Below are 12,893 nucleotides of genomic sequence, written 5' to 3'. Positions count from 1 at the left end.
ATTTTTATAACATAACTTTTTATATTTTATCTTTTCTTGCACATTATTATTCCACCACCAACTATTTTTATTTGTAAATATTTTTCCCTTTGATTCTCCAAGAACATCTTTTGCTACATGTTTAATAGCGTTTGATATTTTATCCCACATCACATTTGCTTCTTCATGAATATCCCAAATTTTGAAATCTTGAATTTTACTCATAAAAATAATTTTATTTGTGTCTTTTAAGTTTCTCCATCTAATTCTGCAAAGATGAGTCCTAGCATTTTTTTATTTTACAACTCTTAATCTTAAAATCTAAAACTAATAAACGATGTTGGGTATTTAAATTTTCACTTGGAATGACTTTACAATCATTACAATCACGACGATCTCTTCTTCTCATAAGAAAATAATCAATTTGTGTTTTATTAGATCCACTCTTATAAGTAATAAGATGTTCATCTCTTTTCTTGAATAAAGTATTAGTAATACCAAAATCATACACTAAAGAAAAATCTAAAATAGTTCTCCCTTCTTCATTAGTTACTCCAAAACCGTAGCCACCATGAATAATTCTGAAATCTTTTACCACTCTACCGACATGTCCATTTAAATCTCCTCCAATAAAAATTCTTTCTTCAAGAGGTATCATTTGTATTAAGTCTTCTAAGTCATTCCAAAATTTATCTTTAAGTCTTGTATATGAACCTACTTGAGGAGCATAAACACTTATAATATTAAAAATCTTAGTATCAATGATAATCTTAAGAGCTATAATTCTATCACCAACACTATTAATTTTTACAACATTATCTTTCAAACTCTTATCTATAATTACACCTACACTATTTCTAGTGCGACTCTTACAAGTATACCAAAGTTTAAAACCTAAATTATCAATCTTTTTAGACTTTTCTCCAACCCACTTAGTTTCTTGAATACATAAGATATTAATTTTCCTATGAATCATAATATCAACTAATTCCATTAATTTACCATTGAGAGTGCCTATATTCCAAGATCCTATCCTAATATTAGTTTCATTAGTTTCATGGACTAACTTCTTTACTCGCAGGCGTTCGTAATGAGCGAGCCCTTGCTTATTTAACACTACACCCGGACGCCGGTGTAGCGGCCCTTGCACACTTTTCACTGTATTCAGGCTATACAGCGCGTCGCTTCCAGGGGACGCCATAGCACTTACACAATGATCAAAAGGATTCATGTCATGATTTTTTCGACAGGTTTTACGCTGGTTGTCGACTACCTAACGCAACCCTCCACTTTTCGCATCCGGGCTTGGGACCGGCAACGGCAGTGTTTTTATCCTCCCATGACTTTAAAATAGTAAAATCTCTTTCTAATGTTTTCTTTTCTTAGGAATCAAAATTAAAGTTGGTCTAATTACATTTAAGTAAGTTTCAAAACAGTTTTAACTTCATGAATGTCAGAATTTTTTTTTTTTTTGTGAAATCTAGAAATGCCTCTGATTATTTTCTATCTTCAAATAATATAGAGGCCATTATACATGATCAAATTGCGCATCGCATATAAAAGCAAACAAATTCTAGGTCCTACTGTCATTCATAAGTGACATTGCCAAGATTTTTAAAAAAAGTAATATATTTTTTTGGGGGTTTTTACATACACAGCACACAATTATTATGAATTTATGTATCTCACACCTAAACTTCCATATTTACAAGCATAGCACTCAATTCTTTCATATCATATCAAAAATAACACTAATTGTCACTTTTTAATAGGTAAATCCATATTTTCATGCATATGTAAAGTGTTATCCGTGTAATTATGAAAATTTAGCTGTGAGATACGTAAATTCATAAGAATTGCACGCTACGTATGTAAATTTTCCCATTTTTTTAACTCAAGCCTCACTAATTTCAGTCGTCTTGGAATACAAGAGTAAGCAAACCATTTTTCATTACCCATGTTTTCATCATCAATAAACAACCTTACCTGTGCATGGGTAAATAACCAGCTTTAAATGATTAATCTTAAAAAGCTAATAACATGCAACTATCTTGACAACTATGCTTCCATAAAGCATACAATATATTAAATCAAGTGATGCCAAACAAATAGCACAACCAATTAGAGATTCCAAACATTGTGCCAATAAAATTATTCATTTCTTAATAGTGACTAGAATTCAAATAAGGTTTTTCCATCACCTTCCCAAAGTAAAAGAAGGGGCATAATATATAACATACAGAAAACTTGGAGTTGGAAGTGCATTCTCCAGATAACATCCAATTCAAAGAAAATATAGGTTTACTTCATGTTAGAAGCAAATTGTGGTATTCTTTCATTTTTCAGCAGCTCATAGTTATATATATTGAGGTGTTGATGCTGGAGCCTTGTTAGCAACATGCACAAAAATGGGACTAAAGAAAATGTAAAGAGCTATAAAAACAGAGACAGTCATCAAGATCAAGAATGTCCTTCAAGCAGCTTGAGTAGAATTTTACTTTCCAGCTTTGCGCTCATTTTATGAAAAACAATTGCATCCATTTTCTTTATAATAATGAATTTTTTTTATTACCAGTAATTTTAATTTTTTGGTATGGTAAAGCCTCGCTAATCTAGATGTAAATTCAAATTATCTAACGACCTTGAATGCTTTTTTTTTTCCAAAGAAAAAGAAAAGTCATCAAATATGCCGCAAAACCTATTGAGTATCATATCTATACTTTCCAAAAACCTATGCCAGCCTTTTCTTTATTGCAGCGAAATAGAAACAAAATCAATGTCGCTTCTTTTTTCTTCAGTTACAGAGCATTCAGACATTTAACCTTATACTATTTAAATTATAGTACAAAACTTAGGCATTTAAATCTGTGACCCACGTGAAGTATATGTTAAGCGTTCATGAGTTCTTATGGTTAAAATTGCTAGACGGGATCTATACGACAGTTTTTAAAAATTGGTTAGATTAAAATTTTCTTTTTTGAGCTCATTATTTGGCTTGTGTTTGTTTTAAATTCTAATGAGCCAAATAAGAAGACATTGTTCACAAAAAATTTCAAACATGATCCGAATACAAATAGATCAAATTTCAAAGGAGCTGAACACAAACTCCCAGCTTGCTCAAGCTTGGCTCACTTACATTCCTACTAACGGTGTCCCAGAGGCCTCTGCCTAGCACTGACCAAGCAAAGTCTGCAAGGATGAGAAAGTCTCCCCTTGAACCTAGCTTAAAATTAAACGAAGATGGAGGAAATTTTGACTGGATCAAAGATTAACAAAAATGCAAAGGCTGTTTCTTTTTCTTCAATGTCGGGGTAAGTATCAATGAAATGTGAGGTTTTAGATGAAGACATATTTGTGATTTACGAGTTCTTTCTTCTTTGGCTATTGTTCTAGTCCCTCTATCATTTGTGACTGCTCTGTCCTTCCGTTTACTATAAAAAAGAAGAAAAGGCAACCATTGGGGGGCTAGGGTAGTGGGGTGGCTAGGGTAGTGGAGATCATTAGTTTCATAGAGAGCTTCGTGGTTGGCTAGTTTTCAGGTGAAACAAACACAAATGTGGTGCAGCTTATGCATAGACAATGCGGGGTGGTGATGTAGTTTGTGGGTCATGACAATGACGCGAGTGAAGTAGAGTCAAGGCATGAGTCACTTGGGAGCAGATGCATGAGGAATAAGCTTTCCAAGTGCTGAAAAGAGCAAAAGTGTGAGGTGAGCAAGAGCATAAAGTATGCTACAACTCGAACTTGAGAGAGATGTAGACAAAGGGAGCAAGCTAAGAGAGATTACGCAAGAAGGCACAAATAATAAATTTATTTTTCTTTTTTTCTTCCCTTTTTTACCAATAAACACATTCTCACTCACCTTCCAATTGATTTATAAGGCTTTCTTATTCATCATTCAACCACCTGAGAGTTTTAGTCGGAAGAAACCATAGAATCCACATTCTTACCAACACATTGAATTTTACAAATTGCCTCAGCATATCAACACTGTTGCGTGCTCTGTGCAAAGGAAGATGCAAGCTCTTTAGACTCAAATGAATATGCAAAAAAGCAAGTTTTCTAAATTTCTAGAGAAATAGATTGTAATGACTGATGCGTCAAGCTATTCTTAATAAGAAAAAAATGATTGTTAGTTTAAAGTAGGGTTTAAAATCCTGAAAAACTACTCAGTTCAATATGGGATATGCCAAAAACAATCCAAGGGCAGGCCATGTCAACAAAGGCTTCATAAAAAAAATATATTGGAATTCAATCAACAAGTTACACTCTTCAATAAGAATGGAAAATGGTCTGTTTAAATGCTAACTCATTATGCTCGTGAGATCTAAAGTACAGATAATAGATAGGATGATTGAAGCTCAACCATGCTTAAACTCATGATGACAAATGATCTGAAGTGGTCTTACTTAGATAGTGTTTCCTTAGTATCATATGTACTGAGGTAGAATGTGCAAACTCTTCATCAATTGAAGTAAGTATAGTGGTAACATTGGACTCCACTAAATATAGAGATTAGTTTGATCGAGTATGCATTTGGGTGGTGGTCAAAATAGTATTAAACATAGTAGATTCAATCTTGATACTAACATGAATGTGATTAATCCTTTTTTGACACTGAATGATTTGCTCAAGATAATATCTTCTCATCTAGAATCATACATTTATACTTGTAAGAGGCTGAGATGAATAATCAATAAACTTGAAACTAACCCCTTTGAAAAGAGATTGAGATGAATAGCTACCAAATCTAAAAGTATACTTCATTTATTTAAGTGACCCACTATAATGATTGTGGAAAAAGATTGTGTCATGGTTTGAAATTTCAAGGTTCTGAGAGGTTTTAAAAGAGAGCACCCGATTTTGATTGTTTTTGGTGACCTAGATGACTAAATTTCAAAAAACTTTCTACTGAGAAGTCATAGAGCTTATTAATTTGATCTAAGTCAACTACTTTACAGTAAGTCAAGCTCCAACTAAAAACACAAGCTTAGCTCGGGGATACAGCAGCAAGCGAACGCTTAGAACGCTTAGAACACTTAGATACGACACAAGTCCCTACCTAGAAGTAGTCAAACACAACCAAGGTCCTCACCTAACATCTAGAGTAAGGAATCCACCTAAAACTAGTCCATGCTTGCTTACCAAACCAACCATACCCCTATGTATTGTATGCATTCTTCTTCAATTCAAACTAAAACTCGTGGATAGTTAAAGGTTATGTCATTTCTTTAAACTCTCATAACTCATTGTTCATCACTAGAGCACCTGAATTATAAGAAATCAAATTGTGTGCCTCTAAAAAACTTAGTCAAGTCTTCTGCCCATGAACAAATCAAATTCAATCTCAAAAGCGCATCTTCGATCACAAACTTCCACCCTAAACTGCTCAAGAAACCTAAGATAAGGCAATTCATAATTGATAATTAGGCTCCCTAGACAATGGGCTTAAAATCCTCTAATGTTGACAAATTGGTTCCACTAGGAGGCCTACGATTTACCTTTAACACTACAACCAATTCCCATCTAACGAATTCTTCTCAAATCAATACCTGAAAATAAGGCTAAGAGAAATCCTTAATAAAGAGTGCTCCTACATGATAGAGAGAGATCATTACCTATGGGAGCATAATTCCACTAAAACTGTCAACCCCAAATCTAACTAAATTAAAATCTATCACAAAAGAAAAATAGTTAAGTAAATTCAATCTACCTAAAGAAAATAAATGACTAATGGTTTCTAGCACATAAGGGTAATTTTATAGGTGATCAAGATTTAGCCAAAAAAAAGTTCGAAGTCATAACTGGCAAACAAGGATTGCATGTTACATACTATTCCAATACAACAACTGTATAAAATGAATGATTGATGAGATACCAAATAAAATACCATTGAAGAAAAAATGCTAATAGGACATGAAAGAAAGGGAAATTCTAGTCCTCTGAGACAAATGTCATATCTCTAATATAGTAGCCCTTCAATTGAAGAGAATAAAATAAAGAAAGAATAGGAAGAGAGGAAGGATGGTAGAGAATGGCACTTCATTTACAAGATATAGTGGAAAAATCTTTTTCTTGTTTTCCTTCACTTAATTATAGCACTGACCATCAAGAATATAGAAGCCCTTTTCTTGCAGAGTAAATACCTATCTTAGAACAAACAAGAAACTTGGTGGCCCATTCAAAATCATTAATAATCTAATAGTCAAAATTTAGGGGTATTTACATACATACCACGCAATTCCTATATATTTACATATCTAACACCTAAAATTTACTTTTTACATCTATATCACATAAAAAAACACCACCATTTTAACTTTTAAAAAGTAAAATACACATTTTCATGCATAGGTATGGTAGAATGTACGTAAAAATTGAAATATAGGTGTTAAATATGTATATGCATAGGAATTGAGTGGTAATTATGTAAATCTTCCTAAAATTTAAAAAGAGAAACTCCTCATATTAAGATTAAAAATCTTGAAGAAACCGCAGGCAACCAAATATCGATTGTTTTAACTTTAAAAACAAAGTCTACGAAAACCAATAGGTTAAAAAAATATACATAATACTATCTAAACTAATAAATATTTCCAAACCTAGGTATGTTGGTGGATCCCGATTTCATCGAAATAGAAAAAATGTTTTAATGAAAGAAGCAATAATAGCATAATCCAAATCTAGCCAAGTAGATACATCTTTCATTTAAAAGTTGTGCTAAAGGGAGGTAAGATGAAATGTTCGATAAGGTCATCAAACTACCACTGAAAAGAAAAACGACATGCAACAAACATCAGGAAAGTAAACCAGAAAAATCAATAGTGTGAAAGGCATGCAGCACTTCATAACTAACTGACGAATATACAACGCAGTAAACAATTTTGAACTTGATGGCAAGGAATATTTTCATAAGATTTATGAATAGATCTTACATCACTAGCCAAAACGTACAAAAGAGCTGTAGCACCAAGTGAGCTCACAGTATCATCAAAGTTCAAGTCCAAAATTGCATCAACTATCATATTGGTCATCCTGAAAAATAACTAAAAAGTTAAACAAATACATCTAAAATAATTTTTTTCTATAAATGTCTAACCTCTTAATACACAATTTACCCACTGAATAAAGAGAACAAATAAATTATATTGGCTAAAATTTCCCACATGAATTATATGTTATACGGCATTATTAACTTAGATATTCACCCATTTCATAATATAAAAAATAAAATTGCATTATTCATGGTAAAGTTAAATATAAATTTTGCAGTAAAGAAAGATTTAGAGTATACATCCACCTAAAACTTTTAATGATGTAGAAGAACTCAATTTTATTGACTTCTGATGCAATTAATATCGTTGTATGCTTTTATGCAAATTAAATGTGCACATTCAAAGATCACAAATTATCAATTAATCCGACAACTCTTTTTTTTAAATAAAAACAAGAAAAATATTAGAATTTAAGATCAATCGATAATAAATTGAAAATGATAAGTCAAGATTTAAAAAAAAAAGAAACAGACTATCGATACTAAAGTAGGATTTTGAAGTGAAGTTTGAAGGGTCAACTTTTTCCCAAAATCGGAAAGTTAATACCGAATTATTTAGTTAAAATAGAATAAGACATAAATAAAATCAAGCCCCATGTCAGTTCAAGTAGAGTAATTTTCTTGGAATCCAATAGTCACATTTGTATTACAATCAAAGAAATCACATATCTGACTAGTGCTCACAATATTGAAAATTATAAGATATAAGTGACAAAATATAAAAATTTCATGCCTCAAAATATTATTTATAGATTCCTCAAAATCTATGCTAATAGATAAGGTTAGCAAAACTATGAATCAAAATCTCCTTTAATTTCTAACAAGTAACCATTACTCCATTAGTTCCAATGTGTTTCATCAGACCATTTTAGCATTATATTTCATAGAAGTTGAGATGAATTCTTTTCCAAACTTAAACACACAGTGACCAGATCACCATGCTTAAATTTCACATTAGCAAAAAGTTCGTAGATGTCAGAATTAGTAGTCAGCTTTTTTGTGAATATTCTTATAAAAATCATGACCATGTCGTGCAAGTCATTTCACTAATATACTAGGTATGAGTTTAAATGAGTCGAGCCGGCTCGAGTTCGGCTCGTTAACGAGCTCGCGAGGAGCGATTATCGAGCCACACGCCTCAGAGCTTGTCCCGGCTCGACTCGTTAGCTCGTGAGCCGGCTTGATTGGCTGATCATTAGTAATTTTGATACATTTTTCGATGATTTTTCGTCGTATCTCCTCCTCCGGCCACCAATACCTTTTTTCGGTCATCTACCGTAAAAAATTATACTTTTAGTTTGAGCTTGCGAGCCGGCTGCTACCTTTACGAGCTGGGCTTGAGCTCGAGCCGAGCTCGATAAGTGCATGGCTCAAGCTCGACTCAACTCAACTCAACTCGTTTACACCCCTAACACTAGGCTAAGATTCTGTAGGAAGCCTAAAAAAAATTGTGCTTTCTAGATTGATACGATATAAACATCTTAAATAGAATACAATTTTTTAACAATGAACGGATGAGTTGCATGCAAATGCAACCATGGATAGTGTATCAAATCCCACGCAAATATATAATATTATATCAAAAACTATTACAAATCTCCTATGCTTCTATCAACCACTTCAATTTGATCAATAACTTGCGGGTGATAAACAGTTGAAAATCTAAATTGTGTTCCCATTTTCTTCCAAAGAGTATTCCATAAATAATTTATAGAATGAAGTGTCGCAGTTAAAAATAATTATTTTAATCAAATCATGTAATTTAATTACATTATTAAAATAAAATTTAACAGTATGGGAAATCACTTGATCACAAACACAAGAATAAGAATGCTTGAGCAGTCACATTTAATTATATACTCTTAAATAATGCTTGAACTGCCTATCACGATAACATCCCTATCCTCTGCCAAAATTAACATCAAATAAATTGGATCATCATTGTGATTGAAATCTACTTCAAGTTTGGGTGCATGAACTTGATGAGTTTCCAATGTACCAAATTATGCCTTAACCATGATCATCTCATCACACAACTGATTTTGCTTACTCCAAAGTTCAGTAAGTTAATTTTGCGAAGTTAATATTTCACTATGATGGTAATAAGAAACCGTGCTCCACCTTACATGGTGTATGGATTTACAAAACAGAACCATTTAATTCTTAAAAAGTTATCTTTGTTCTAATGAAAATTTTCTCAGCCATACTTATTAGTAAAACAGATTAGAATGTTTCCCATCATTCAATTTTCATCGAGTAGCATAACCCTTACGTTCACGTTGTTGTTAAATCTGTTAAGTGAAAAGGGATTAAAAAAGAAAAAAAATTTACATCCGAACTCCGGATGTCTGGACAACGGCCCGGATGCAGCGGAGGAGGGGAGGAATCGGACCTCCGCCCTCCTTGCTGCATCCGGGCTGTTGTCCGGACATATGGCTGAAGAGTTGTAACAATAGCTGTCACTTCATACCAAACGAAGAAATTGAAAATAAATTTCATATACTTACCCCCGTTCCTTAATTAGCCGGCGTCCCTCCTCCCTGCTGCAGATGTTTAGCAGAGAGAGCAAGCATGTCCGCCGAATCCGAACCGGCCGCCAGGGCCGGAACCCATAGAGCGCGAAATTCACCTCCTCAACCAATTCCATCATTTCCCTACCTCCTATGCCACCAAAAGCGTCCAACTCCCCAACACCGAGACCGAAGAATTATTCTCTTTGGCTGGCCTCTCATTCTCCGCCAAAATTTCTGCCCCCTTCTCTTCAGTCCACCCCACCTCCTCGTAACAACCGGATAGAAGCAATAGATAGCGGGACCAGTGCCAGGACTCCTTGGAGCAGAGGGAAACGACAACAGTGGCAATGATGTCTTGGCGCCGCTGATCTGAACGACTGGGTAGAAGAAGCTCCGGTCGGTACGGTAAGTTCTAAGCCTGTAGATTCGGAGTTCGTGTAATAAACTAGCGCAGAATTGTTCGATGACTGACGAATCTTGCTCGGGGACGACTTAAACAGATCGGTAACCGAAGAAGCGAGCAAAATAGAAAACGACGGCCGAGTCGGACACCGCATGTGTAGTTGGAGATGCTCGGTCCGTATGTAATAATTTTTGATTGAGAGAAATTATTAAATATTTGTATGTGGTGTCTTATTCTAATCATAGATTATGGTGATCTACGATTTTTTTTTAAAAATAAATTTAGGTGAGGCCCACTGAAATACATCATGAACCTAGATCACTTGATTTAAGGTCAGGATGGGACACCGCACGCATCTTGCATGCGGTGTTCGTCCATATGGAATAATTTTTCGTTGAAGGGAGTCGAGGGGCTGTTAGATATAGAAAATACATATAAAATTTTAATTTTTTATATTTAGATGTTTGGTATGGAAATATGTATGATTTTAGTGGTATGCATACAAATCTTCATTACTTTTAAGGGACGTTTCCAAACATACAATTATGTGTCATACTCATGTGTGTGGGTGGATTTATATTGATAGAATGATTATTTAATGTATTAACATTACATGAAAATCTAGTAAACACTCAGAGACAATTTTTTTACAAGGAAAACCATAGAAAGCAAAAAAAATCAAGAACCCTAGTCAAATTAAAATAATTCACTATGTAATGGTGAGTATACAGACTCATTGTTCTCCTGAGTTGGAAAATATTAAGTTATAAAGTTGGTGTATAACAATATTTCAACAGTAATAGTGTAGCGGGGCACAAGAGTTGTAGTTGGTTTGTTATGAAAGCAGTAGTCCACCGTGAATGTTGTTGACAGAGGATGTTGCATCAGTTTGGCAAAGAGGTTGTAGTTTAAACCCATTGAAGTAGTTGGCTATGTTGGGTGTGTATGGTTGTTTTAGAAGCTTCGGTTCATCAAATATGTTGTAGTAGGGAGCTGCAATAATTTTCATAGGCTGCAAAAACCATATTTGGTGCTACATAGGTTGTGAGTCGCATAGGACATAGGTGGTCATATAGGGCGTAGGGATGTTTGCAAGTCGCAGAGGTCAAATTAAGGAGCTGCATAAACTGTGAAAACATCAGTAGGCCACAAAAGGTCAGAGTGGACAGCTGCATGAGTTGTGAGAATATTCGTGGGTCACAAGACCAAAGTTGGGAGCTATATGAATTGTGATAACTGTTGAGCCTATTTTTTTATCAAACATTTTTTCACCTCAAAGATCTAAAATAAAATAAATATAAAACATGCAAAATAGAAATCAAATGCAATTAACTTCAATCAAACTCTAAAATTGGACTGACATGCAATTCAACAAGGAAATATTCTAAAATTATCATTTTTTACCTCCGAAATTATTGTTTCCTCCACTGATCTTTGAAATTTCATGCTACGAGCTACAGTTGATTCATTATCAACGCATGAATAACTTAAAATAAACTTTGGCAACTATTTGACGATTTTTTACTTAAAAGTTTTGTGTGTCGAGCTATCATGCATTAACATTTGTCCCATATAAAAATTTTCAAACAAATTTTTTTTTTTTGCAAAACAAATTCAACGAATGCGCAATTTTTTTTTTTTGCAAAACAAATTCAACGAATGCGTAAAGATCGCCAAAATCTTTCAATTGGCTCCCTCCGCGCCTAAATCATACTATGCCTTGAGACTCATTTAGCCTTACAATAATCTAAATGATAATTAGGATAATTTGGATGATAATTATAATTTCACCTTTGAAATAGCTCTAATCAGCTACAAACTCAAAATATAATCAAATTGAGTTGAAAACATCAAAATTGATTAATTTGAAGATCATCTAAGCTCTTATAAAAATTCTCAAATTTCTTGGTGTGAGACCCACATTTTAAACACAAACTTCCTCACCTTGGAAACAACATCAGATAAAACCAACTCCTTTTGAATATCTTGATCTTGTTTTTGCTTGATGGGTCAAGGTCATCATTTTTTTGCCAGGGCGGTGAACGATTGCTCGCCCTGGTTAAACTTAGTGTGAGCAATTGCACCCAGTTAAACTCAGGGTGAGCAATCAAGGGCTGAATATCAGTTTTCGTAGTCAATAGCGGAAGATAAACCAGCTTGTCATCTTTTTCGTAGTAGGGGAAGATTTTAACCAATGTTGGAATGAAGTTAAGCTTAAAGCAAGCAATCACTCGCCCTGGAATTTGAGGTTTTTTAAATTTAACACAATTACAAGAAAAAAAAAATCTCTAGATTTACCTTTTTTTTCATGCATAATAAAATATTTGAGCTTTGTGGATATGAAAATAAAAGGATCTTATTGAGTAACATAGACTTTTGGGAGCATTTACATGCATATCACCGAATTCCTATGTATTTACATGTCTAACACTTAAATTTTACCTTTTTACATTTATGCCTCCTAATGACTATGTTCTATGATCACAGCTGCATATTTCACTATTGGTAAAGGTATGACCCCTTTTTTTTGTAAAAAAATATCAGGGCTTGTAAAAAATATGACAAGAAGAGAGGTATTATTAGTCAAGCTAGTGTATCCTCCTATTATTTATTTATTTATTATTTTAAATATTTAAATTTGTATAATAATAATATTTGAGGATACATAGATTAGGCCGGCCTTGAAAATTTCTAAATTTTTTGGGTATCTACATACATAGCATACAATTTTTATGTATTTATATATCTCATATTTATACTTCCATATTTACACACATAAGAGTCAAATTTTAATATTACATGAAAAATAATATTATTATCATCTTTTAATAGTTAAATACATATTTTCATATACATATCTAAAATATCAAAATATTATGTATATGAAAATAAAAAGTTAGGCATGAGATATGTAAATATATAAGAATTATGTGATATATATATA

At 33.3% G+C, this 12,893-nt stretch overlaps 1 protein-coding gene across 4 annotated transcripts in view; it reads right to left on the bottom strand.

Annotated features, from left to right (window-relative positions):
* The window catches only part of LOC110032988, a 44,208-nt gene extending 34,092 nt beyond the window's left edge, over nucleotides 1–10,116 (bottom strand). For 3 of the 4 annotated variants that reach the window (XM_020736805.1, XM_020736802.1, XM_020736803.1), the window contains exons 1-2: nucleotides 9,541–10,116; nucleotides 6,915–7,014 (exon numbers count right to left, since the gene is read on the bottom strand). In XM_020736805.1, coding sequence (XP_020592464.1) covers nucleotides 6,915–7,014; nucleotides 9,541–9,683 — 243 coding nt within the window. In that variant the 5' untranslated portion in view covers nucleotides 9,684–10,116. The remainder of the gene's footprint in view (nucleotides 1–6,914; nucleotides 7,015–9,540) is intronic. The other variant, XM_020736804.1, reaches the window with a different exon arrangement.
* Between the last annotated feature and the right edge of the window lie 2,777 nt (nucleotides 10,117–12,893).

The sequence above is a fragment of the Phalaenopsis equestris genome, unplaced genomic scaffold (assembly GCF_001263595.1).
Source record: "Phalaenopsis equestris unplaced genomic scaffold, ASM126359v1 Scaffold001078, whole genome shotgun sequence".
Taxonomy (NCBI): domain Eukaryota; kingdom Viridiplantae; phylum Streptophyta; class Magnoliopsida; order Asparagales; family Orchidaceae; genus Phalaenopsis; species Phalaenopsis equestris.
The sequence above is the reverse complement of the archived record's forward strand: the minus strand, read 5'-3'. Positions and strand labels throughout refer to the sequence as shown.